The sequence below is a fragment of the Thrips palmi genome, unplaced genomic scaffold (genome assembly GCF_012932325.1).
Source record: "Thrips palmi isolate BJ-2018 unplaced genomic scaffold, TpBJ-2018v1 HiC_scaffold_3, whole genome shotgun sequence".
In the NCBI taxonomy this organism is placed as follows: Eukaryota; Metazoa; Arthropoda; class Insecta; order Thysanoptera; family Thripidae; genus Thrips; species Thrips palmi.
Window position 1 is genome coordinate 6,944,215 of NW_023144630.1, and position 24,975 is coordinate 6,969,189.

At 44.1% G+C, this 24,975-nt stretch overlaps 6 protein-coding genes across 11 annotated transcripts in view; 3 read left to right on the top strand and 3 right to left on the bottom strand.

Moving 5' to 3' along the window:
- Nucleotides 1-2,132: 2,132 nt before the first annotated feature.
- On the bottom strand, nucleotides 2,133-9,569 carry LOC117648556. 3 transcript variants are annotated; one of them, XM_034391082.1, is made up of 12 exons: nucleotides 7,653-9,569; nucleotides 7,116-7,439; nucleotides 6,843-7,021; nucleotides 6,550-6,731; nucleotides 5,649-6,463; nucleotides 5,374-5,502; nucleotides 5,063-5,290; nucleotides 4,838-4,986; nucleotides 4,661-4,701; nucleotides 4,348-4,570; nucleotides 4,012-4,245; nucleotides 3,825-3,920 (listed from the first exon to the last, which is right to left on the bottom strand). In XM_034391082.1, the coding sequence occupies exons 1-12, from the start codon at nucleotides 8,887-8,889 to the stop codon at nucleotides 3,825-3,827; spliced, it is 3,837 nt and encodes a 1,278-aa protein (XP_034246973.1). In that variant the 5' UTR covers nucleotides 8,890-9,569. The 3 variants fall into 3 exon arrangements, with proteins under 3 accessions (XP_034246971.1, XP_034246972.1, XP_034246973.1); XM_034391080.1 differs by having other exon boundaries at nucleotides 2,133-3,920; nucleotides 7,116-9,562; XM_034391081.1 differs by lacking the exon at nucleotides 5,374-5,502 and having other exon boundaries at nucleotides 2,133-3,920; nucleotides 7,116-9,566.
- Nucleotides 9,570-9,842: 273 nt separating this feature from the next.
- LOC117648561 (MIP18 family protein galla-1) lies at nucleotides 9,843-11,007 on the bottom strand. The gene is made up of 4 exons (XM_034391090.1): nucleotides 10,671-11,007; nucleotides 10,404-10,483; nucleotides 10,134-10,323; nucleotides 9,843-10,045 (listed from the first exon to the last, which is right to left on the bottom strand). The coding sequence occupies exons 1-4, from the start codon at nucleotides 10,867-10,869 to the stop codon at nucleotides 9,948-9,950; spliced, it is 567 nt and encodes a 188-aa protein (XP_034246981.1). The 5' UTR covers nucleotides 10,870-11,007; the 3' UTR covers nucleotides 9,843-9,947.
- Nucleotides 10,966-14,980, top strand: LOC117648558 (maternal protein exuperantia). 4 transcript variants are annotated; one of them, XM_034391084.1, is made up of 7 exons: nucleotides 10,966-11,239; nucleotides 12,077-12,375; nucleotides 12,446-12,590; nucleotides 12,663-12,856; nucleotides 13,399-13,734; nucleotides 13,838-13,985; nucleotides 14,064-14,980. In XM_034391084.1, the coding sequence occupies exons 1-7, from the start codon at nucleotides 10,981-10,983 to the stop codon at nucleotides 14,468-14,470; spliced, it is 1,788 nt and encodes a 595-aa protein (XP_034246975.1). In that variant the 5' UTR covers nucleotides 10,966-10,980; the 3' UTR covers nucleotides 14,471-14,980. The 4 variants fall into 4 exon arrangements, with proteins under 4 accessions (XP_034246975.1, XP_034246976.1, XP_034246977.1 ...); XM_034391085.1 differs by having other exon boundaries at nucleotides 11,179-11,314; XM_034391086.1 differs by lacking the exon at nucleotides 10,966-11,239 and adding an exon at nucleotides 11,334-11,476.
- Nucleotides 14,981-15,288: 308 nt separating this feature from the next.
- LOC117648557 (protein KRI1 homolog) lies at nucleotides 15,289-19,225 on the top strand. Its single transcript, XM_034391083.1, has 12 exons — nucleotides 15,289-15,503; nucleotides 15,795-15,877; nucleotides 15,996-16,221; nucleotides 16,307-16,470; nucleotides 16,560-16,720; nucleotides 16,819-16,945; nucleotides 17,023-17,235; nucleotides 17,324-17,489; nucleotides 17,562-17,659; nucleotides 17,766-18,044; nucleotides 18,138-18,301; nucleotides 18,385-19,225. Exons 1-12 carry the CDS (start codon nucleotides 15,377-15,379, stop codon nucleotides 19,169-19,171), a joined length of 2,595 nt encoding a protein of 864 aa, XP_034246974.1. The 5' UTR covers nucleotides 15,289-15,376; the 3' UTR covers nucleotides 19,172-19,225.
- A 57-nt stretch (nucleotides 19,226-19,282) lies between these two features.
- LOC117648560 (maspardin-like) lies at nucleotides 19,283-21,938 on the bottom strand. Its single transcript, XM_034391088.1, has 7 exons — nucleotides 21,638-21,938; nucleotides 21,295-21,429; nucleotides 21,113-21,218; nucleotides 20,915-21,035; nucleotides 20,712-20,820; nucleotides 20,383-20,631; nucleotides 19,283-20,292 (listed from the first exon to the last, which is right to left on the bottom strand). Exons 1-7 carry the CDS (start codon nucleotides 21,734-21,736, stop codon nucleotides 20,077-20,079), a joined length of 1,035 nt encoding a protein of 344 aa, XP_034246979.1. The 5' UTR covers nucleotides 21,737-21,938; the 3' UTR covers nucleotides 19,283-20,076.
- A 397-nt stretch (nucleotides 21,939-22,335) lies between these two features.
- LOC117648476 (chondroitin sulfate proteoglycan 4) overlaps nucleotides 22,336-24,975 on the top strand; it is a 37,792-nt gene continuing 35,152 nt past the window's right edge. Inside the window, exon 1 of the mRNA XM_034390982.1 lies at nucleotides 22,336-22,966. Coding sequence (XP_034246873.1) covers nucleotides 22,897-22,966 — 70 coding nt within the window. The 5' untranslated portion in view covers nucleotides 22,336-22,896. The remainder of the gene's footprint in view (nucleotides 22,967-24,975) is intronic.

A 24,975-nucleotide genomic window follows, 5' to 3' on the forward strand; every position in this document is an offset into this window, starting at 1 on the left:
AACGTGTGACTCTTCCAATGGATTGCTCTCCTAACGAGGAATCCATTGGTGGGGTAATGCGTTCGGTTCGAGTCCCGCTTAGCTATTCTGAGGCTCAAAACGCGTCTAGAATTTTGGCCGCCTGCACCGGCCTTCTCGCCCAGTGTGGAGTACAGTGCGCGCCAGGTTTGGGACTTCCACTCCACGGGTGCGGACACAGCAACAGTTGGCTTGCCGCTCTGCAGACCGCGTCGCTCTGTCTCTCTCGCACCTGTACGGAGCGCCCCATGAGTGCGAGAGAGACGGAGTGACGAAAGCGACTCGCGGAATGAGCTTGGTGTCGTGTGCGTCTGAGGTCGGTGTACCGACGGTGTGCCCCCGTCCCGTCAACGAAGTCTGCAGTCTGCGCGCTCAGCGTTTAGCTCACAAGCTGTAACCGTTTGCCTGGACGGCGCACAGTGGGCCAGAAGACCGGTGGAGGCGGCCCAAACTCTAGACGCGTTTTGAGCTCCAGAGTCGCTAAATGGGCCTCAAACCGAACGTGTGACCCCACCAATGGATTGCTCTCCGAACGAGGAATCCATTGGTGGGGTCACACGTGTGGTTCGAGTCCCGTTTAGCGACTCTGGTGCTCAAAACGCGTCTAGAGTTTTGGCCGCCTCCACCGGTCTTCTGGCCCACTGTGCGGCGCGTGCGCGTGCACCGCGGGTAGCCTCAGGATGCGTGATGCTGAAACTCAGATGCACTCGTTCCGAAGCGCGCTTTCGTCGCTCTGTCTCTCTCGCGCTCATGCGGCGCGGCGCGCAGGTGCGAGAGAGGCAGAGAGCGACGGTGCTCGGAATCGGTCTGCTGCCGTCGCCGTCAAGGCCGCCACCGCCAGCAAGCGCGGAACACCGATAGAATAGAAGCAGCGCTCGCTTCCGTGGGGCAGATCGTCTCTCTCCCCGTGAAGGAATCGCGTCGACATTACAGCGAGGACTTCACGCTGCCACCCAAAAGGTCGCCCAAAAGAAAAAAAAAAAAAAAAAAAAAAAGAGGTAGGCAGCCTTAGGCAACCCAGACCCCAAGGACTCTACCAACCCTGTCAGCCTAGAAGGACAGCGCACTGACGGCAACATGCTCACGGGTACAGACCGTTATAAAAACACAGACACGCATAACTAAGAACTTTAGTTTATTCATTACAGCTTAGAACAAAGAAACCAATGAACAAAATAAAATCAACAAGAGAAATAAGGTAATCATAAGCTTTCCACAGGTCCAATCAAACGCCAGGGCACTGTTCAGTGGAATTCAGCCTCGATTCTTCTGATAAAAGTCTCACTTTCCGTCTATGTTAAATTGTGCATGAGAACGGGCACATCTCAGAAATACGAAGTCTGCATTGTTCAGTCCAACAGCCAACACCAAAGGCACACATGCCCTACCCCCATCAGAACCACAACAGGCAGTTATTGAAATACTTCCTATGCAGAATACAATGAGACATGCAGGACATTATCCCTTTCTCATATTTGTTATAGTAATTAAGGTTGTAAATTATTCAGGTCAAATATTACAAACAGAAATCTAGTTTTGACAATGACTTTGAAATATTCCTAATACTTTTCACAGAATTACCATGTTTAATCAGAGACATGCATTTTCAGGACAGAATTAAAAAGTTCAATTATACACATTTACTTTCAGGTAACTATTAGTATATACAGCAACAAGTTTGAAGTACTTAGCATAACCATGGGTACTTAAAGAAAACAACAACAACAACTTTTTACTGATAGTGCAAAGGATTTGTAGCAAACTATAGCGCCAGAACAAAGAAAAACACAAAAAAACTGTGAATTTGATTATTTTTTTACTCAGATAAAAAGAGAGCAAGTGAGCTTTCAACAAAAGTCAACTTTGGTTGTCCTTCGATCCTTTGATGAACAGCCTGAACACCAGTCCCATTAAGAAAGGAATAAGCAGCAAGAGTAACTCAGATTATCACAATGGCAAGAGCACATGACATCAAATGAGTAGTTTCAGATAGAATTTCAGACTAGAAAAATAAACACATTACTAGGGCGCATCTTGAACATTGATGATCACTCTACCCAAACAGGAAGAAGAAAAAAGAAATATTGTAGGTAGATTAGAAATTCAACACAGGATAAATTGCTTTGATAACCAATTTTAATCCAACAATGTTGCCACAATAACAATAAATGTACAGAGAAAACAGACTGATCTTAAAGTTGAGGAAATAAAGGGAAAAGAAAAGTAAATAGTTTGATCCCCAATTGGATTTTTAAAAACTTAAGAAGCTACAGGCAACATCCAGATATAATTGTGCAAGAAAAAAGAAAAATAGAAAACAGCACATGCAAATTTATCAGTTCAATGAAGTAAGGTGTGTTCCATATCAAACACTACACTGGACATCAACTTACATAGTTCTAATTTGCATGTTTGAAACTCAAATGCTCACAGTCAGCTGCCACAAACAAAATAACTGCAACAGTAACAAGAACGTAAATAAGACAGTAACATTTGTTGGCTTGAACACACATGGACAATGAAATTAAAAAGCAAAGAACCAAGAGAATGAAACAAGGCAGCAAAGAAAACATTTGGTAATATTATAAACTAGTTTCTTCAGATCAGATCTTTACAGTAGGAAATATCTGACTGCTTCTGATTAAAAACAACCAAAAATCTCTGCAATTTCTTAATAATAACACAAAGCAAAGTCAAATGTTTGACTGAAATTCCTCTGCAAACATAAACCTTACACGTATTTTAATTGCTAAGCACACCTATTATCACAAAGAATTAAAATTTATTTTTCAGGACATACAACCCATAAAAGAAGAGAAACTTCCTCAACGCACTAAAGCGACATAAGTGCAGTGGATCTCATAAGAGAGCTATGCGTTAACGTCCCTACGCATAATTTCAATTTGAACAAATTTATAAGCTTTATCGAGAACAAAAACAATAACATTTCTATACATTAAAATATGAGATAAGATTTTCTTTTTTAAATTACTAGATACATAATGTACTAACGTGGCTTGTAGCAACAAGAACAAGGGATTCTAAGTCATTTTGAAGAACAGACTGATCAGTAAGTTAGGGAAATAAAGGAAAAATAAAAGGAAACAGTTTGATCCCCAATTGGATAAAAAAAAATTCAGAGGCTGAAGGTCATAGAAACCACTGACAACCATACAACTATGATTAGAACAAAGAAACATATGATGGAAAAGATACAGAAAAAGCTCAGACGAGCTTACAAAAACACTGACATACAGTTAGTTTACATACATGAAGCTACCTTGACCTGACTAGATGACAGTGGTAATCATGATTTTAATAGGCTTAGAGCAACCCACTCCAGAAGATACACTAAAATAATTTTTTCCAAGAAGACATGGGTTAAAAATTAAAGAGTTTAACATCAAAGTGGTTACGTTTCTATACCACAATGGCCAAAGGCACAATTCACCCAGAGAGTCAATTTATGCAGTAGCTCCGTAAAAACATGACCTTCAACATACACTGTATTCATAAGATATGTCACAATTTTATAACCCCTTTTTATCGTTACTTTTTTTTTGTTTTGTTTTTGTCTTAATTTTTTTCCAGATTTTGAATAACAGTCAAAACACCACAAGCATGTCTAGCACTATCAAGTCTATAGTTGATCACATCTCCACCTCCAGAAGGCAATGAAGAAACCACAAATCCCACATCAAACACTCTGACTTTAAAAAAAATGATAAAAAAATCCTAAGTAGATGTGGAGAAACAATGGAGAACAGAAACACATGAATCTTGGTCCATGCTGATAAATACTGTGTTCAGTCCTTGAGCTTCATCAACTCAGACTTGAGGGCTTTGCTTGACTTGGCTAGTGAGGTAAGAGTAGGATAAGCAGCAAGGTAATCATCAATGTCCTGAAAGAAAGAGGAAATAAGACAATTAAAAATTTCCATTTAGTGAAAACAAATGAAATTAATGAAAACTCAATGCATTAATAAGTTATACCTGAATGATACGCCTTCGCTTTATTCTGAAGTGGGTTTTAATAACTTCCTGGAAGTCCGCAGGTGGGTATTTGAGCATTTCTATCATGGCAAGACGAACTGTGTTTAACTTAACATTATGGTTGTAAGATTCACTTGCAGATTTGCCATCTACTGTGCCCATCAATGAGTCATATCCAGGCTCATTGAAATAAGGCTCTGCTACCATGATTAAACTTTGAATTGACACCAGAACCTGTAGCAGAGACAGAAGTGAGGGAAATGTTAGATCACTCCTCTTGAAAAACAAGTCTACGCTTATTCATTTCCATGTTGTCAGGTTGGTTAAGGCACTGACCTGTAGTAGTGTGGAAGTTTCATTCCACTGTTCTCCTTGCAGTCCATTCCATGTGTCCAGAAGTGACAGACACACTTTACCATTTGCATAAAGATTGGGATTGAATCGAACTGTCCCTCTTCCGGTAGTTCTTAGTGTCACTTTGGGAGGAGATTTCGGATAATTTGCAGGGAGGAAAATATCAAATAAGAAACATCCACTTGCATATGGAGTTCCATCAGGACTGTGGAGTCAAAAAGAATAGGGTTGAAATGAGCAAATAGGAGAAAAACGTATTTGAATGAATGAGTGAATGTATGAACAATATACTTACCCAATGATCATTGCTTTAAGGAGTGTCATTTTAGCATCATCCTGTGTGCAAACAGAATTATTTTGATTAAAGCGTATGGGCATAGAGATAAGTAACTACAGTAGGTATGTGATATTGGAATATTCTCAAGATCTACTAGAAGAGAAGATATAATCAGTCTGACTCATCTCTACTCACCGATCTCACAAATATGGCTGAAGCAAGATCTAAGGGCAAGGATGTGGAGAACGAGGCCAGTTCTTGAGCAATCCTCATCATTTGAGCACGCCCAGGTGGCAAAGCAGAATTGAAATTCGCAATGTATGTATGGGATGACGAATTTGATACTGTAAGAAGCAACAGAAAGTCAACAATTAACTGGCGTCCAGAGAGAATACATTTGATCATTGCTACAAAACATACCATCAATATCACAGCTATCAAATTGCATCTCCTTCAGAGCAGAGATATACTTGGTTGCAAGTTCTTCATTTAAGACTTGAGATGTTGATGTTATAACAGAGGCCCTTCGCATTTCCAACGGATCGTCAGAGTGCTCAGGGGAGTCACAACCAGGGTAGCCTAATTGTTCAATCACTTTCTCAACTTTCAAGGCAAGATCGAAGAAGTCCTGAGCAAGCTGCTCATCACCTATAAAAAGTAAAAGTAAATATTAAAGAGACATAAAAGACTGATGTTTAGCTCTATCTAGTATTTTGTTAGTTTTAACTAACCCGCAGGATCCAGTGGGGTAATGTCTATTGGGGGAGGGTCATGGTCATGGGTTACAGCAGACCAAGAGGGGGGCCACGTCAGCCCTATATTAGCTAAAATGCCGGTAAGGCCAACAGAGGAGGTCTCATCTAAAAATCAGAAAGAAACTAAATTTAGTAGGAGCTGGGCTTGGGAGTCAAAGGAAACATTTAAGATGGAGCTAATGTACAAACAAACACAATAAAATATCAAAGATACAAGAAGATGATGATTCAGAAAGAGTTTAGAGCATTACCCTTAGCAGCACTGTTGCTTGATGAGGATGAGCCAGATGTACTGGGACCTCCTTTCTTGGGATCCTGCTTGCCTTGAAATAGTTTCAGCTTATAGGATCCAAAATGCAGCCCAGAAATGCCTCCAGAGGGACCATCCATGTTGAGCATAGCTGCAGGGGCTTTTGAGGTGCTGGGCATCTGAGGCTTGGACAAGAAGCAAGCAGACGCCTTTGAGGCGCTGGCAGGAGCTTTCGTGCTGACGGGCACTTTGGAGGGCCCAGCAGCTGCAGGCTTCAAGGCACTTCCAGAAGCTTTGGGGGAACTGGTGGATGCCTTAGCAGTGCTTGCTGCTGCGGCCTTGCTTGTACTCGAAGAGGACTTTGTAGCACTTGAAGAAGATTTTGTAGCACTAGATGAGGCCTTCCCAGAGCTTCCACTAGCTCCCTTAGCAGATGCGTTCCATGATTTAGCCTTTTGATTTTTCCCCAGGTTCCAACCGCTTCTTGTGGTAACACCCTTTTTGTTGGGTGAGGACGGAAATCCTTGCCCAAATTCATCAAAATGTGCCAACACGTCAGAGCCGTCAGAATCGTCCAGAGGATAGTCCCCATGCAAGCCGTGCAACTCATTGAAGTCCACTGCACCATGGATATTGATAGCACCAGAGGGGCCTGCCTCTTCCTCAGAGTCATCCATTCCCAATGGATTGGAATTGGACGCTGTTCCAACTTTACTTCTTCTAGTTGTCTTATCTTTATCCCGGCTACCTGAATTGGCACGCTTTTTGCCTTTCTTTTCATTTTTAGAGTGACTAGATTCAGCTGCAATCTTATATCTGAAACATACAAGAGTAAAAGAGTGAGTTTGGAGAAAGAAGTTTGTCCAAATAAACTGTCAAATTAAGATAAAAGCATTACCAACCTGTCAAGAACTTTCTGTGCCTTGTCTTTAATACCTAGTAGAAGAGAATAGATAGATTTCTTTTGACCTGGTTGTTTCCACAGCAATCTTGCAAGCCAAAGTCTACCAGCAATCAGTGAAAGAATGTCAATCACACATCTATACACTGACTTGTGGCGACAGATCTCAAGGAATGAGTCCACCTAAAACACAGACATAGACCCATCTCTTTAATACAAACAAAGACAATAAAACAAGTCAAATAAGGACTGAAATTATTGTGAAATTCAACAATTCTCAACTTTATCACCTACCTGTAGCTTTTGCTCAATGAAAGGGATGAGTGTCGATGCCTCTAAAGCCTCATAAAGTTGCCGAGTGGCGTCACTCTGATTAGGAAAATGGACTTTGTCTTTCCCTAAGGGACTTGCACTTTTGTCATTTGAAGTCACAGTCTGGGCTTGGGCTGCCTCTGAAGATGTCGACTCAGGAACTGAAAACAAAAAGATTGAAATTGTAATGTGTATTCTAAAAAAAAGAAGAAAAAAAAGGATTCTGGCTTTACTTTAGACTATAAATTTACAAACCTGTTTTTGTTGCAGATGGTTGACTGGGGTGGCCATTGCAAACCATCGCCTCATCGTTTATTTCTGAACCATCAGCCATAGGTTCATCAGCTGGTTTTAACCACCGGTCATAATGCTGAAGGTACTCTTGCAAATCCAGCAGAATTATCTGCAAAACAGCCTCTATCTTCTTGTCTTTTTCTTTCTCCACCGCTATGTGAGCATTGATGTCCCAACCTTTGTCGCTGAATGTGCTGTAGCCAGTGCCATCAGGAAATTTAGGTTTCTTGCCAATATTTTGCCGCAAAGCATTCATCACCTTGTTCTTGAGGAGGGAATAGTCTTCTGAAAATGTGGAACTTGTTAAAGGACCAGACATAAATACGGGATGACTTTTGGGTGCTGTCAATTTGTCATTTGTGAGTAAAAATACATTGACGGGGTTGGGGATGACTTTGTCATTGTCTTCTCCATTCATTGATGTTTTTGATGTATCAGAAACCAAAGAACATGTTGATGAGGTGGATGAAGTAGATGAAGATGAAGACATAGATGTACCTGACGCTCCAGATGTGTCGGCAGTGGATGCAGCAGAAGATCCCATGACCCCTGAGGGCCCAGCGACACTCGAAGAGCCAGACGCTCCTGACAGGCTCGACATACTTGACGGGTTGGACTTGGTCAATGAAGTACTACTAGATCCATAAATGCCAGACTTGGGTCGAGCTACAGCACCAGCGATCTCATGAGGCATAACTTCACTGACAAGAGCCAGTTGCAGCAGGCTATTTTCAATGGGTAGAAGAATACTTGATCGGAACGCAGTATCAACATGAAGAACAGCATGCTTAGCAAGATAGTCCTTTATTTCTTCAAGAACAGTTATCATGCCACACGTGGGGTTCCAGGATGATAGTTTCAGAATATCCAGGCAAGCGAGCATGAAACGCACGGATCCCTCAGGTCGAGGACGAACCATCTTGGTCACAGGGGGATAGAACGGGTACAAATCCATTGTGAACTCGAGCTGGAGTTCAATGTAGCCAATACCATGAGTTTCTTTGAGAAGGTTCAAGTCCTGCTGCAGCTTGCTGTTTGGATCGAACTTGCTGAACCTCACAGACCACTCATAGATATTGCTATCAATGGGTTCGACATCAATGCCAGTTTCACTAGCAGTTTTGATGATGTGCTTGAGATCATTGGTCAAAATTCCGGAAGCAGCAAAGTTGCTGAAAACCTGTAACGACTTCTGGTCTTTGACACCCCCACCAGTTGATGTGGAAGGTCCAGATTCTTCTGCTTCTTTCATAGAAGCTCTTATCTTGGCCTCTTTAGCTCTCCACTGTTTTTCTTTATCCCATAACGCCCTTTCCATGAGATCCTCTTCATCCTCCTCTTCCAAGACCATGAATTCTTCGTTTTCATCTTCATCATCAGAACTGTTGGAGGGACTATACCGAACCCGGGAATCCAACGAGTTAGCTTTCCAAAGAATGGCCTCTAGCGTTAGCCCCACATCAGAATCTAGGATAAACTCATTGAGAGCGTTCAACCACAAGTGGTTGACGGATTCGGACTCGGCGAAGAAGTTGTCCTCATATTCGGGGTACTCCGCGGGACACAACAGCGAGAAGATCTTGTCGCGTCCGAGGCTCAGTTTCAAGCAGACTCGGCCGTCGTCGCAAATGCTGTCGCTGACGAGTGACAAAGATGCTTTGTTTTCATTCTTCCACTCCTTGAACTCCTGGACAAGAAGGGTTCTTGCGGAACCGGTCGCGCAACCGTTCTGCATGGCGATTGTTGGGTCGTAGCACAATAATCACACCGCTGCACCGCCCATTCCTCCACAGACGACCAAGCTCGCAATGCAGTCTTCACACACTGGAGACGTCCTGGAGCATTGTTTTCACGTGCACACCGATGACACAAACTCTTTTTAGGCGCTAGGCTGACAAACAGTTTGACACAAGCCAGAACATTATGTCGTACAGAAACATGAAGGAACAAGACGAGACGGAGACTGTTGCAAAGCCGTTGGAAACGAGTCACGTCAGAAACAGTTACGAAGTTGGCCGACAGAGGGCGGTATGAGGTATGACAATGAAGTTTTCTGGTTCTTTCACACAGTGATTTACCCAAAAGTGTCTGTAAAATTTGCTAAAATTGAATTCACTTACGAATTGAGGCAACATCTAAACGAATCTTGTGTTCCTAGCATTCGCATGGAAACGACCAAAAGAGGCCGCAGCTGTCCGCCATTTTGGTGGCGATAGGCCTTTAGAGGCCATCTCACAGATATTTAACTTTAATTTGATTCTTGTGTATGCTTTGATGCGTACTGATGGGGCGGGCGCACTGCAAGCTTTAAGTAGCACGGGGACTCGCAGCCAAGTTGTGATTCTCGAGTCTTGCCACTCTGCTGGCAGCGGGTTGCGCGAGTCATGGGCTAGCAAAGCAAGCCTTGCAGTGTAGGCTCACGGCGACGAGTCACGTCGTGGCCTGTCCCGCCAACCAGGGGGAATGCCTCCCGGGGCCCCACTGGCCCCGTCTCATCTGCATTTCATTTCCCCAAAATCCGATTCCATACTTTAGTTCTGAACGTGGTTCCCATGTCATGACACGCCATACACTTGCCGCATCTCATACATAAGAAAATATTTAGTGGGAAAACGTACTTCTGAACAGCTCAGCTTGCCAGTGCGAACTGGAGCTAGACTATTTTTCCAAGTAACAAAAATGACAATGGCAACAGAGTAGAAACTTTTATAACAAATATATTATTTACAGAGTACAACTTCACAAAAATAGATTTTCATAGTAAAATGTGAAAACGGTGATATCAGTCTTTCTTCAGTCATCGTCCTGAATGCAATCTTCAACAATTTTTCTTAGATTGGGATTTTCCATGGCTGCAGCTATTCTTTCTTTGTCATTGATTTGCTTGTTGACTGAAACCAAAACATATTAGAACTGAGTAATAGGTCAATTAAATATAGAAACACTTGAGCATTATTATTCTTTTTCAAAAATGCTTACTTTCTTCTTCAGTATTATGAGTTCCTTTTTTGATGTAAATGTCTAGCTTAAAAGGGTTGGTGTGGGCTACTGTTCTTTCCAGCTGCACTCTTATGCATAGCCCTATTAGTGTAGCTAGAGAACAGTGGGGAACTGTGGGATTAAATTCTATTCTTACAATTTTCACATTGTCTGCCGTTACTCCTTTCACCTAAAAAGAAAATTTATAAGATGCTGTAAAGCGCTGAGATATAAAAGGATGTAACAATAGTCTGAGCGAAAATAAAGTACCTGAACACCTTCCTCGTACACAACGTGTAAATCTTCTAAAGTTGCGGGCTTTTCAGGATCTTTAATGCTGCGAATATAGTCTGCAAACAAATGAGAAATACAAATAGGTTTTTTATTCCAATTCAATTGTTAATTTCATTTAGCTATTGCACACGTTCAAACATTTCTTTTTCTAGTATGTAATGTCGATCCTTCAGTAACAACATAACCTAATGTGACTTGGCACATCATCAGCTGCTTTTAGTGCCCGCCTGGATGCATGCGTACCGTAGATGAGTTCTTGAAACTCCTTGTGCTCGCTCTGAGTCGTGCCGTGTGCCTCCATTGAACTCGGTGACTTATCAGAACTGCTTTGGAGGTCATTCGGCAAAGGGGGTACAGTGGAGGGTGACGACGGGGATGCAGGGATGGCGTTTTCCCCGATGCCCATTATACTTTTAGATTTTTGAATTAACGAGAGAAGCATCTTGAAATACTGATGGGTCACAGCAGACGGCGAGGGGAAGATTCGAACAGCAGGGACGTGTTTTTATCCTCGTCCTTCATTCAGAATCCCTGCACAATAATCCCATTTGGCATGAGTCGAGTCGTCTGCTTCGCAATCAAAACATGCAGACGTCGCTCGGGGAAGAAGAAAAGCTCGAAGAAGAAAGGTCGTTTTCGTTTTGCGCTTCCGCATTCTGACAGGCGCAGCCAATTTCCGACGTTCTTTTCGCATTTCCTGACCCTTTCCACGTGCTGCAGCTTTGCAGTTTTCGACACTTCGAGCCCCGGAGTGCGGAAGAACGGATTGGAGCGAGGAGACATCATCGGCGTGGGAACATCAGTCATTTTGTGTGAGTAGACCGGTCACGAGTGTCGCCTGTGTCATCGCCCCATTCATCGCGTCTCGGCCCATCCAGTTCCCCTAGGTTCGGCTCGTTCTAGTGTTCGCTGGGCGGGGCTGTTGACTTTGTTGACTCTAGGGCGACGTTCGCGTTTCGCGCAGACAGAGACAGACAGCGCGGCTCGGCGTCCGGGTCGACTCCGGGCCGTTTCTCCGGCTCGACTTCCGTCCGTTTCGCTTTCGCTAGGTAACGGCTCTGTTGCCATCCGCCCATTATTGCTGCGACTTGACGACGGGAGGCGTTTGGACGTGTGGTGCGTTGTCAAGCCGGCTTTGACGTTCGACTGCGACTAGGATTCCTTCGGCCGGTGATTCCACCGCGCCTCGTGCTACGGCCGCCGTTGCTGCGAACCTGGTGATTGGACGGAGCGACACGTGAATTGCGGCACACCGTGCCGTGTCGCCTACCCCGTCTAGGCCGGTTTCGTCTTTACATTTCTTATCGTAGGTGTTATCTGTAATGCCGCCCCGCCCCCGTGTCATCTTTCGCTGTATTTGACCTTCAGTCGCCGACAGACGGCCGTCTTCCGCGCTTCCTTTCTTGTTTTTGTTTACGGTGTGGAGCCCCATTTGACTCTGATTCGTCTCACCTGCTTGTGGTGAATTGTGTTGGTTGATTCTTTCTTGGTTGATAAGGGAACACCTATGGGACTCAATAGCTTTGGGTTGTATGTATACATTGTTATCAGTCAAGGCCAGAGGTCAGGAAGCCTCACTTCCCTATCGGAGTTCCCGCCATCTTCCTGCTTCAAAATCAATTCCTAATGTTGTCTCATTTTTGTTGCAGCCAATATGGTGACTTCGACAGACAAGCCTGTGAGCGGTGATGGGGATTCTGCACCTATCATTCCCAAGGCAGATGGCCTTCCTATTGGCAATTATCGCATTGTGGGCTGGGACCTGGATATCTCAGGACGCCGCCTTGTCGACGAAATTCTGCAAATAGCTGCCTACACTCCTGATAAGGAGTTTTCTCTGTATGTTATGCCCAGTCGAGACTTGAATATTGCTGCCCGGCGCAGACACAAGCTGAAGGTTGTCACCATCAATCGGTACAGAGTCTTGAAGCACCTCAAGAATAGCAAGGTAACTCATTGTGACCAGTACTCAAAATCATTGTTTTCATCTGGCTATGCTAATGTGTTAATTTTTCCAGGCTATCAAGACCAAAAGTGAAATTTCTGGCCTTCGTGACTTTGTTGAATGGCTCGAAGCAGTCAAGGGTGATGCCAAAGATGGTATTATCTTAGTATTCCATGAGCAGCTTCAAGTATGCCCTGCACTCCTCTTGCACTGTTTAGGTGAGCTTGCATCCCTTTTCTTGGATGTGGATTGTATGTGACACTTACACTAACATTGTGTATCCCTCTCAGGAAGGTATCCTCATGCCGAACTCCTGCAACGGTTCAAGAATGTTGTTGCTGGATTTGCGAATGGTTTCGCTGTTGCCCAGAGCAAATGTGCTAACTCAACTACCAACTGCCACCTTCGGACACTTTCTGCCGTTCTCCTGGGGAAGGAAGAAGGCCAGGAGAGTGCTGCTGACAGAGCAAGACTTATTTACCAGGTATGTATTTTCTCCTGTGTTTTCTTTGGAACCTGTTGCTGCTGCCTGCTGGTCTTGCATCGCCCCAGCCATCAGTGTCTTGTGAACTATCAACTAACCTGAATAATTATGTGAGTTTTTGAACTAACACAAACAGGTGTGGAATTTCTTTTCTAGGATCCTTGGAGCAAGTGGAGGAGGACTTGACCAGATTTGTATAACACGTAATTAATCACCTTTTGTGTGACCTCTATCCTCATGATAAAAATTTTTTGGTCATTGGAATGTTTGCTTTCTTAGGAATTTATTTGGTTCAGCTGCTGTCTCTTGCTCCACTTTCTTTTGTTTGCTTTTTCTTTTTGATTGAACCAATGTATCTGCTGACACCGCAAGTGACATCAGATCCTGTTAGTTTGCACAGGCATGTTTTAGTGTGTAGACAATGTGGTTGAGGTTTTTCTTCGTCTAGGTTTCTGTCCTGCTGCTGCATGTTATTGAAGTCTCCAGCTTGTTTTATTACTGTAGGTCCTTTGCTGTGTAGTTATTGTCTTTGTTTGGTTCAGGTGCTGCAGAAGCTCTGTACTGATGATGGTGCAGACAACTCTGGAGCTGGGGACTCCGCTGCTCCTACTCTGGCTAGCATGATTTCCTGTGTACGTGAATACACTCAACCTTGCCGCCGTGAGGAAGAACTACTTATTGAACAGCAAGAGATGATTAAACGCCAAGATGCCTTGAGACCAGTCTTCTTGCAACTGATCCGGGGCAACCGGAAGGATAAGCTTCGTGCTTACTCGCTTCGGAAACAGTTGCTGGATGCCAATATTGACATGGCACTTATCACTGAGGCATGGAATTCTGGTCAGAGAGACGCTGTAGCGACACTTCTGAAGGAGAAGGTATGTTTCATAACACTAGTCCGATTCCATGTTTTGTCTGCTCTTACTTGAATCAGTTGATATGATTTGATCTTAATGTGTTTTATTGCTTTCTGATTTGTAGGCTCAGTTAGCTAATGAAGATGATTTAGAAGAATTAACCAAGAAAATAGAGTGGCACTTTGTACCTGAACTTCGACCAAAACGAGAGCCACGGCAGTCATTCTCCAAGAGGTCTAGGAAGTCTAGCAAAAGTATTGACAAGACAGATGGTAATTATAATTTTATTTCGTGGTACTTTGGACTAGTCTCAATGTTCTTGTTAATAATTTGGTTTCTTTAACTTCTAGGCACTTCTGACATTAATTCATCAGCTGACAACAATTCATCAGAGGCTACAACTCCTACGGAGTCTCCTGATGTCACTGTAATTTGCCCTGAGAAGCCATCCACTCCAGAGAAAGTGCCGGCCTCCCCTGAAAAATCACCTAAGTCACCAAAATCGAAGTCTCCCAAGTTGCCAGCCTCTTCCGAGAAGACTACTTCTTCTCCGGAGAAGGTGCCAGCTTCTCCTGAGGCTTCCACTACTGTGGAGAAGTCGCCAACCACTCCCGAGAAAACTACTCCTGAGAAGCCATCTTCCTCTCCTGAGAAGTCTCAAGCCTCTCCTAAGTCTAAGTCCTCTAACAAGTCTAGGAAGTCTCCTGAGAAGTCTCGCAACAAAGCCAAAGAGTCGCAAGGAGCTGTTGCTTGCTAAACTTTTGAAGTTAACTAGGATTGCCATCTAGTCTTTAGACTACACAATGTGTTCGGAAGTTTTGTCTTGGTTCATTGAACTGTTCATAGACCTAATTTGAAGTGCCAGATGAGCTAAAGGTATTTTTATTTTTTAATGATTGAAACTGTTTTATAATGTAACAACTACATTAAATTTTGGGACAGTTGTCCAACTTGTTTATTTATTTTTATCTAAGTGAGAATTGTTTAAGGCACTTGGTTTAATTGTTTTGTTGTTTTTGTACAGTTTCTGTTCTGTTTGAATGATCATGATGCATCGAAACTGACTATGGGGGTAACTTGTCTCCTTTTTGTGGATAGAGACCTTTAAATGTGGTTTTATTTTGATGACTTGTATTCAGGTGTTCAATTTGTCCATTTGGCAAGGGTACTGAACATTCCTAAGTTATGGTTTCGATTGTCATGGAGCCATTTTGTTTTTGTTTGATTCTATCAATTAAATCTCTAATAAAGTTACATGCATAAATGACCCTGGTGTATATTCCTTTTATGACCTTCAATTAATTTTTGATGGAATGAAGATTTTGCATTGCGATTTGCAAAGATCTGATGTTGCAACTAGAAACCAAAGCAAGCAAACTAATGAGTCGTGAATAAAATCAAGATTTGTCACAATGATTGGATCTCACACGCCGCTCCTGTGGTGTTACTGCCTTTACGATGGGGTGACCGAAAGGAATCGGCCTGATGTCAATTAAAATTACATAAGGGAATGAAGGCAAGATCCCTTTCGAATTTTGGCGCGTTTCGACTTCCGACGCTAATGCCATCTGTCGGCACTTGCTTGAAGCTCTCCGTGCGTGTGTGGTTTGTGTGTGTGTGAGTGCATGGTGTTGTCCCTGCCGTCTGCCGTGCTCCCACAACCATGTCTAAGAAATTAAATCTGTTCGACGATAATTCGGACGACGATGGCGAAGAAGCAAGTCTCTCAATTAATAAGGGCTACGCTAAACGCTACGAGGAATGGCGGGAGGCCGAGGTGAAGCGAACTCGTAAGTGTTGTCTGTGAGTTAACCCCACCGAACATCATGGACTTGAAACAATGTCAAGAAAAATGAATTCTAGTCTAGACCATGCGCTGGCACGCTCTTTACGTTTTTCTCATTTAAATTAAATTAACAGTTTTATTTGTCTTATGTGTGTAGCATGCTACCTATCCTATGCTTTTAACTGAGGACAATTATTACCTCCAATATTATTTACTTTTATTTATATTTCTTCTATTGATTCCCATTGAGGTCATTTACAAATTCCTAAATTGAAACTTGTGTCTGTTTCCACAGTGGAGAATAAACTTGCTAGCGGGCATTATGATGATGCTGACGAGTCGTCTTCAGAGGAGGGCGAACCTGATCCAGATCCAGAGGTATGCTTTGAATAGTCGCATGTTCTTTCCTACGATTTCCACTGTTACCAGTGGAGTGGCAGGTGGTAGGTTTTCGCTATTTAAAACTACTGTTTTTATTGGATAATTTCTCTGGTAGGAGCTGAATCAGGTACTGTCAAAAGACTTTTTTGAATTAATATCGGGCCTTAAGAGTAAGGATCCTAAAATATACAACCCAAATGTTGAATTCTTTAAAAAAGAGAAAGAAGCTCAATCAAGCTCTGCTGGAAAGGCAACTAAGAAGCAACCAAAGGAGAAGCCCTTGTATCTACGAGACTATGAGCGCAAAATTATAACCGAAAGGCAGGGTGAACTGAGCGATGGTTAGTTTAATCTTTCACTTTGTCTTCATAAAGTACACCTGACATCAAGGGATAGAACTACTTATTACTATCAACTCTTTTCCAGAAAGTGACACAGACATTAAAGAAGACCCAAGGTCCCAAAGTCCAACATATGTGGAAGAGCAACGTCAGCTGAAAGAAAGTTTTAAGAAAGCTCTCAATGATGATGATGAGAGTGGTGATGAGGGTGGACTTCTGAAAAAGAAAGAAAAAACCAAAGCAGAACAAGTAAGCTAGATGGATTTTGAAAAAATTACAAACTTCTGTTTTGTCTTTTTTTATGGGCTTTATTTTACTAAACATTAAATTGTTTGTAGAAAAAAGAAGAGGAGGATTACATAGAGTGGCTGAAAGGAAACAAAGCATCTCTACCCGATAAGGAAACTGAAGAATCTTTGAAAGGATTAAAAAATATATGGAATGATCCCAATCTTGACGAAGGAGAAAAGTTTCTCAGAGACTATGTTCTTAACAAAAGGTATGTTAGCCATTGCAATATTTTTAAAAAATCATCATGTCTTTCTCTAAGTAGAAGCTGCTCTTTTTCATTTCATGTTCATGAATGTACTTGTTAAGGTATCTTGAGGCTGATGACGAACCTGTTGATGATGGCAATGTGACTGATGATGACTATCAAGATAAATACATGGATAGTTTTGAACATAAATATAACTTCCGCTATGAAGAACCAGACAGAGAATTTGTAAGTATCTGTAACACAGTTAAGACATTTTACTTTCAATCCCAGGTGGAATTGATGTCTCATCCGATCTCTTTCAGCTCAAGAGATACCCCCGCACAATGGAGCAATCGGTACGTCATCGGGATACCAAGCGAAAAGAGAAGCGTGATGCGTTAAAGAAGAGGAAAGAAGAGGAGAAACTGGTCAAGCGTGAAGAACTTAAATTGCTCAAGTCCTTAAAACGGAAAGAAATTATGCAAAAGATTGAACACATTAAGCAAATTACAGGAAATGATGAGCTGGGTCTAGATGTAAGTCAGTTTTTCATCTAAATCTTTACCTTTCTTTATAAACAAATTGTGAAAACCTCTAGCTAATGTCAATGTGTTTCTCGTACAGGCTGATGAATTGGAGGAAGAATTTGATCCTGAGGCACACGATAGAAAAATGAAAGAATTATTTAATGATGATTATTATAAGGATGAGGATGCTGCTGAGGATGAGGAAGGGCTGCACTTGCCTCCACTTGAAGAAGAGCTGCTGGATGATGAAGACGTCCCTGATGGTAAAGATCAAATGGCAAGTCTGTATACAGTCATGAAAAATTTTCCCTATTGTAACACCCTTTTGTTTTCAGGTAATTGGGACAACTGGGACACCACTGAGAATAATGATGCCTCTGCTGCCTCTCAAGGGGAGGGATATGTTCCTCATTGTGAAGATCCAGATTTCAATGTATGTATCTTAACACTAGACACATCATGCTTCGAGACAACCTTAGTAAAAAAAAAAGTTTTCAATTACAGTAATTGATTTGAATATTTTGTATTTCCTTTTCTAGATGGATTGTGACTATGATCCTGCTACAGCTGCCACAGCCAAGGCTCAGAAGGAATCGAAACGCATGTCAGCACGAGAAAAGAGGAAGTTGAAAAGACAGTCACGGTTTGGAAGGCTTGTTCATAAAGAGAAGCCTGTGTTTGATCCCAAAGACAAAACATTCCAGCAATATGTGGATGAATATTATGGCATGGATTATGAGGATTTAATTGGTGATATGCCCTGCCGATTCAAGTACAAAAGTGTTTTCCCCAATAGCTATGGTTTAACCATTGATGAGGTATGCTAGCTAAATCTCCATTACATTAAGAATTTCTCTGAAGAAACTCAATAAATAAAGTAAATGTATGTTATATTCTTCTTTTTTTGACAGATTCTAGCAGCAGATGACAAAGAACTTAACCAGTGGGTGTCCATAAAGAAGGCCTATACAATTCGACCTGAGAGTACAGAGAGATATGAAGCCAAGGTTTATGCTGAAAAAGCCCGAAATGAGGAGCTGAAGAGAAAAATTTTACCTAGTCTATACAAGCATGAGTAAGTTGAGATTTTCATTTTCCCATTGTCAGCTTTTCTTGAATTTATTGATGATAATAATAACATATTTTCTTGCTTTCCAGGACTGAACATGTGAATGAAAATGATGAAAAGGACAAAAAGAAGAAGAAGAAAAAGAAACATAATAAAGATAAAAGCAAAAATGCAGATGGTACTTTAGTGGAAGATGCCATTGAAACTGATGATCAGACAACATTGCAAGCTGAGGGTAGTAGTAAAAAGAAGAAAAAGAAACAGCAGCCTATGACTGATAAAGATGAAAGCACAGTTGGTGCTCTAGCTGGAGATGCCAATGAAACTGTAGACCTCCACCCTTTCACATCCCAAGCTCAGGATAGTGGTAAAAAGAAGAAAAAGAAACAGCAGCTTATCACTGGTGAAGACGGAAGTACAGTTGGTGATCAAGCTGGAGATACCAACAAAACTGTTGACCTTCACCCATTCACATCGCAAGCTCAGGAAATAAAAAGCAGTAAAAAGAAGAAAAAGAAACATCAGCTCATTACTAATGAAGAAGGAAGTACAGGAGTTGCTCTAGAGGGAGATACAAGCATTAGTAAAAAGAAGAAGAAGAAAGAATTTAACAAGATTGAAACAGCTACTGCCCAAGGTGTTAACAATGAGACCACAAGCAACAAAATGAAACGTAAACATTCAGACAGTGGAGTTCAGCATCAGAATGGTGTCAAGAAAGCCAAAACCAGTTTTAGTCAAAGAGGTGGTGGTGGTAAAAAGAATTGGAAGGGCAATGCGAAACAGGAACAGAACATTTCTGATTCACGTCTAAAAGCTTATGGACTGAATCCAAGAAGATTCAAAAACTTCCAGAAATATGGGCCTGAAAAGTGAAAATGTTAGACCTCCTACCTATGTATATTATTGAATTAAAATGCTGTGACACTACGTTTTGTTTGTTTTACTTCTTCCTTTGATGGACTACCACAAGGAAAAAAAAGAGAGTAGAAATTGATGATGCTCTTTATTTTTATAACAAGACGGATATAAAATTTCAAAGTAAATTCATTCTTACAGCACAGAATGTAAAACACACAAATAACAGAAGTTCAGAGAATCACAGACATGACTAAGGCAGCATAAGTCTTTCTAGAAATATCTCAACTAACAACAACAAATGTTTCTAAAAATATAAACTTCTCGAGTTCAGTGAGGCTTTCATACATGTACAAATGGGAATGTACAGAGATAAGGTAATACAAAATATACCCACAGTAGCAGGAAAATCAGTCATGAAGTGTGATGAATAACATTGCCAGCATAAGGCAGTAACAAAAATACAAAACCTAAATTCTTGTGAAATTTTTGGTGACAACAAACACACACAAATACACACACACTCATGCATACACACTTACACAAACATTAACATGTTCCACAAGGTATAAATTTCAACACAGTACATAAGTTACCAGAGAAACAACATGAATCACATTTACCAGGTTATTGATTCATTTTACAATATAAACTTTCCATAAAAATCATCACATGTTCATCACAATACATTCAGTCAGCTATAAGCTTTGACATTCCATAAATGGGAAATAAGAAGATCCAAACATTTCAAATCACATAAAGTTTTGAAGATCTCAGAAAAAAAAAGTAAAAAGTACCAGCACCTTGGATAAGACAGATCATTGATTCAATTTTTCAGAGAAGTGATTTAAAAATAGTGGGGAGGAAAAAAAAACAGTTTCAATGGCAAAAAAAATTACAAACAATGTTTACCATTATTTCGTTTAAAGCAATGTGGCTGAATTTGATTTGGCTCTATTAACAGTTTTGGGTAGTTCCTCTTGACTGGCTGATTGTCCTTCACTAAGAACATTTTGTGGCACATCTTCTGGGCTAGCCATAATGTCTGAGTCATTAGAATGGATTTCCTTCCAATAAGGGTCTTCTGCACTCGCCTCCCAGGGAGTCTCAGGTGTTCCTTGAAAGCCTCGAAGATGAATCTAAGAGAAGGTTAACAGACTTGCATTAAATTTCGACCCCATATTTGTAGAATAAGCAGACAGATGTGGGTGGAGGAACTAAGCAAGTACCTGCAAATAGACATTCACTTGGTCACTTCTACTTAGATAAGGAAAATTTCCACCAGATTTTAGGTGAGCCAGACGAGCACTTGGGTAACACTTGTAAAGCTCTTCTCGCACAGGACTGCTGAGTGCATATTCATCAAATACATCCACAATTGTTACAGGAATGTCCCTCATTTTGTGCGGTTCCACATAGCAGTTCACACAATTCATGGTAAGCCGTGAGGCAAGATCTTGCTGAGACAAGCTTTCCAGCTGCAATCAAATAAAGTGTGAAAATAAAGGTTTCCTGAAAAGGAAACAAAAATTCCACATGTTGAATACAGAATTCTTACCCGTTCTACCATGAAATCAATGGAATCCGCTATTGCTGCGTCCACTTTGGATGTAGTAAAGCTTCCCATAATCATTTTCTTCAACAATAGGGATGGAAACATCCAAAAGCTGTAACAAAAAAAATTGAAACAGAAATATGTGAAAAAAAAAATTAGTTTTCACTGGAGGACAATGAAAGCATGGTACTACTTCTGTAACTTACAGAGAAGCAGAATCATTGTAGTTAAAAATAGATGTATCCATGAATGTATTACAGAGAATTAAAGAGGCGACTCTTGGACAACTACTTGTACGTTCAGCAAATTTTTGAGCCAGAAATCCACCTGCAGAGGTTAAAATCAATAAGTCAAAAAGAGTGAGAAATTTGTTTTACACGATAAATATGAATCCAAATGGGTACCTAAAGATGTCCCGAATATGTGGACTTTCTGAAGACCCAGATGATCCATTAATTTGCGGAATCCATCGCACCATTCTGTGACTGTCCAATAAACGGGATGTTCAGCCTACAACCAGAAAAAGAAAGTGAGCCATTTTAAAGCAACCAAGGCAGGGCAGCCAGTGACAATGACCAGCACTTACAGCGATAACTCTAATTCCTTTGGCCCCGAGGGCCAAGACCTGCTTGAAGAAGATGTCAGCAGTCCCGCTCACTGGTGGCAGGCACACTAGAGGCGCTTTGACGCTCTTGGGGCCGGAATCGTAAATCTTCCATTCCTGAGAGAGATGAGACCAGTCCCTTGTTACAAGTTGAACAAGTAGAGAATCGAGACTGACATGCAGCAGAAAATAACGAACTAAACTGTTAAAATCACCCTCCCCCGGGGCTCAAGACGGCAACAAACACAACTAATGTCTTGACATGTCAATACAAATAGGAAAATAGCAAACAGAGATAACCTATGGAAACAGCGCGAGACGTCACCTTGGTGGGGTCCGAGTCCACGGCCACCTTCTGCTGGGGAATGCTGCTGCGGAAGCTGCTGTACTCCGGAGACTGGGCGAACTCGCTGGAGTAACTCATGGTGTTCAGGCGAGACTAACTGGCATAACGGCAAGGGCGGCCGAAAACAGTGTGCTGACAGACTGGCCTAGTTCGGCTCGGCTCGGCACTGCTTTCATAACAAGCTGATAAGGCAGCAGGGTGTGCAACACCGCAGGGCGAGTCTAGAGCGCAGGGGAGAAAGGCGCACAATGGGCCAGCAGCCGGCGGAGGCGGACAAACCTGACACGTTTTAAGCTCCAGAGTCGCCAAATGGGACTCGAACCGAACGTGTGACCCCACCAATGGATTGCTCTCCGAACGAGGAATCGATTGGTGGGGTCACACGTTCGGCTCAAAACGCGTCTAGAGTTCTGGCCGCCCCCACCGGTCTTCTGGCCCACCGTGAGGCGATCCCCGTCCCGACGTGGTGTCTCTCCCCGAAGCAGCACTCCGGCGGGCAGACTGCTTCCGAGAGTCGCTTTCGTCGCTCTGTCTCTGTCGCACTCACAGGGCGTCCCGTTTGAGTGCGAGAGAGACGGAGCGACGCGCGGAAGCGTTCCGCTGGTTGGCGGCATTGCCTTGAGTTCCCCCGCAGGCCCGCAGTCATGGCGGCCGGCCGTTCTCCCTTCTACTGCAGTGGCAGTGGCAGTGTAGTGGGCTTTCGGCCGTCGCGCAGCGCTGGCGCCCGGTCCGCGTCGAGGCCCTCGGCCGCAATCGCGTCGCTTCTCCTGGACAGATTTCGCATCGCCGTCGTTGTCTCTTTGTCTCTCCCGCGACGCGAGTGCGCCTTGTCGCACTTGCAGCGCGCGCCGTTCTGGTCCGTTTTGGCGCCGCGGGAAGGCCGTGAGGAGGGTGGCGACAGGGGGCAGTTCCGTGCACCCCGTCGAGCACAAGCACGTCCAGCTAGTCAAGCCCCAGGCTGCCCAGGCCCAGGCCGTCGTCCGTCGGGCAGTAAACACACATTTCCACCAATGCGGCCTCCGTTTGGCGGCGAGTGCTGGTGCCCGGGCGTCGCGGGCACACTGCCCGTCGTGTGCTCGAGCCGCGTGCCGCGCTGAGAGTGGAGTGGCTGTGCGCGATTCGATACAGTGGAGGAGCAAGGACCGAGGATGGCGTGAGCGCCGAGGGGTTGTGAGTGTGTCGTGACTTTGGCCGTGCTGGGCCGCGAGTTCGCCTTGTTCTTCTCCCCGCTCTGAAGAATGCTACACTTGTGCTTCGCCTTCACCTTCCTGCTCGCAACGGCCAACCTCGGCATCTGCTCGGAGACAGGTACGTCCCCGCGGTACCTCGGCGGGTAGGGTACCCCCAACCCCCCGCGGCCCGCGGACTCTGTTTACTTGCCGTCGGCGAGACACGCCAGCCAGGCCAGGCCGCCACACAGTGGGCCAGAAGACCGGCGGAGGCGGCCAAACTTTGAGACGCGCGTTTTGATATCCAGAGTCGCTAACCAGGACTCGAACCGAACGTGTGACCCCACCAATGAATTGCTCGTTCGAAGAGCAATCCATTGGTGGGGTCACACGTTCGGTTCGAGTCGCATTTTGCGACTCTGGAGCTCAAAACGCGTCTAGAGTTTTGGCCGCCTCCGCCGGTCTTCTGGCCCACTGTGCAGCCTGCTCGAACCACAACAGCGACATAACCAAGAGGGTCCTAACCTGTGCGGCTCCCCGCTTGGTCTTCTTGGTCCAGTGCCAGCGGTGCCAGCAGACTCATTCCGAGAGTCGTTTTCGTCGCTCGCTGTCTCTCTCGCACCTGCAGGGGACGTCCCATGTGTACGAGAGAGACAGAGCGGCGAAAACGACTCTCGGAATCAGACTGCAGCATCCGACGGCAACACTACTCTGCCCTTCCGACCCCACGGATCTCCCCACAGCCCCTGCCACAGTTTCCTGCCATCCTCTGCACTGTCTCCGAGCCGAGGCCAGGCGCGAAACCACCTAAACTCATTGGCGAATCCTCACTTCGAATGCGCTGGAAAATGGAACAGGGGGTGGGGTGCGAAAGCCAGTCTGTTGTTGTTGTTGCTGCCGCCTCCGCGCCTGTCGTATCGAGGGTAGGCCGGCCCGCCACGCACCGCCGTGTCACGGATGCCTACCCCGCAGGCGCGCGCGTGTGTTGTCGCTATTTCGCGCATGTGTGTGTGTGTGGTGTGTGTGTAGGTGTGTGTGTGTGGGTTTTGGTGTGGTAGGTGTGTGCCCCCCCCCCGCGCGCGCGTTGGTGTGTCTGTGGTGAGAGTGAAAGAAAGTGAGAAAAAGTGAGAGAGGAAGAGAGTGTGAATGAATCCTGTGCGGCTCGGGGCGGGACAGACAACTGCAGTCGTGGTGAAAAATGGCCCAATTAAGTCAAAGAAAACGCGGCGCTGCTTCATCTTGATTTAGTTTGAACTGCCGTGGCGCTCTGCAGGGCTCGCCTGGCTTGCCTGGCTCTGCCAACGCCAGGCTGTGCATAAAATGCGTCGCGCCACTGCCTTTCTCCCACACTGTAGACTAGCGTTGCGTGCTTGGTGCAACTACTGAGTGATTCCGACCTGCGCTTCACCGCGCTGTCGCCAGGGGCGAACCGGGGAAATTTCCTTAGGGAAGGTCATGCCTGCTCCTTTGCCTACGTGCAGGTGGATTGCACCGCGTGGCACTCTCATTCCAGGAACGTGACATCACGTTGAAACAAACGTGACAAAATGTCACGTTTGTTTGAGCGTTGTGTCACATTCGTTTGGACGTGAATCGGCCAAAAATTAGCTTGTTCACATTCAAACGATCGTGACACAATGCTCAAACGAACGTGACATTTTGTGACATTTTGTTACGTTCGTTTCAACGTGATGTCACGTTCCTGGAATGAGAGTGGGGTTGCCTACCTGCAGGCGGATTTCACTGTGGGTTGGCCACCTGCAGGCGATGCACTTGGTGAACTGCTACTTTCAGGCGATTATGTGGGGATTAGTTCCTAATACCAACGACTTCGCTGTGGATTGCCTACCCGCAGGCGGCGTGTACAGCAGATAGCTTACTTTCCGGGCGCTGTGGGAGAGGTGCATGACCCCTCACCCCAACCACGCGCCTGTCTGCCTCTCTCGCACCCTTGCGCGACGGCCCATGAGTGCGACAGAGACAGCCACGGGGGTCGCCGCACATGACAGTTAAGACGTGGAGGCGGAATCCGACTTACTTTCCGAGGCGCTGTGGAGAGGTCGACCGAGTGACCCACAGACCTCCAGAGCCCACGCGCCTGTACTGTCTCGGTCTCGCAGTCCCTTCGCGACCGAGCTCAAAACGCGA

Bases quoted from the DNA above. Each gene is read 5' to 3' on its own strand.
- LOC117648557 (XM_034391083.1), top strand. From the start codon at position 15,377: ATGTCTAAGAAATTAAATCTGTTCGACGATAATTCGGACGACGATGGC. The intron at 15,878-15,995 runs GTATGCTTTGAA...TTTCTCTGGTAG, and splicing joins AACCTGATCCAGATCCAGAG to GAGCTGAATCAGGTACTGTC. The intron at 18,045-18,137 runs GTATGCTAGCTA...TTTTTTTGACAG, and splicing joins ATGGTTTAACCATTGATGAG to ATTCTAGCAGCAGATGACAA.
- LOC117648556 (XM_034391080.1), bottom strand. From the start codon at position 8,889: ATGCAGAACGGTTGCGCGACCGGTTCCGCAAGAACCCTTCTTGTCCAG. The intron at 4,702-4,837 runs GTGAGTAGAGAT...GTTTGCACACAG, and splicing joins CAGCCATATTTGTGAGATCG to GATGATGCTAAAATGACACT. The intron at 4,246-4,347 runs GTCAGTGCCTTA...TCTCTGCTACAG, and splicing joins AAACTTCCACACTACTACAG to GTTCTGGTGTCAATTCAAAG.
- LOC117648558 (XM_034391084.1), top strand. From the start codon at position 10,981: ATGAGTCGAGTCGTCTGCTTCGCAATCAAAACATGCAGACGTCGCTCG. The intron at 11,240-12,076 runs GTGAGTAGACCG...TTTTTGTTGCAG, and splicing joins GGGAACATCAGTCATTTTGT to CCAATATGGTGACTTCGACA. The intron at 12,591-12,662 runs GTGAGCTTGCAT...TATCCCTCTCAG, and splicing joins ACTCCTCTTGCACTGTTTAG to GAAGGTATCCTCATGCCGAA.
- LOC117648561 (XM_034391090.1), bottom strand. From the start codon at position 10,869: ATGCTTCTCTCGTTAATTCAAAAATCTAAAAGTATAATGGGCATCGGG. The intron at 10,484-10,670 runs GTACGCATGCAT...ATTTGTTTGCAG, and splicing joins GTTTCAAGAACTCATCTACG to ACTATATTCGCAGCATTAAA. The intron at 10,324-10,403 runs GTACTTTATTTT...TTTTCTTTTTAG, and splicing joins TGTACGAGGAAGGTGTTCAG to GTGAAAGGAGTAACGGCAGA.
- LOC117648560 (XM_034391088.1), bottom strand. From the start codon at position 21,736: ATGAGTTACTCCAGCGAGTTCGCCCAGTCTCCGGAGTACAGCAGCTTC. The intron at 21,219-21,294 runs GTAAGTGCTGGT...TTCTGGTTGTAG, and splicing joins AAGGAATTAGAGTTATCGCT to GCTGAACATCCCGTTTATTG. The intron at 20,293-20,382 runs GTACTTGCTTAG...ACCTTCTCTTAG, and splicing joins AAGTGAATGTCTATTTGCAG to ATTCATCTTCGAGGCTTTCA.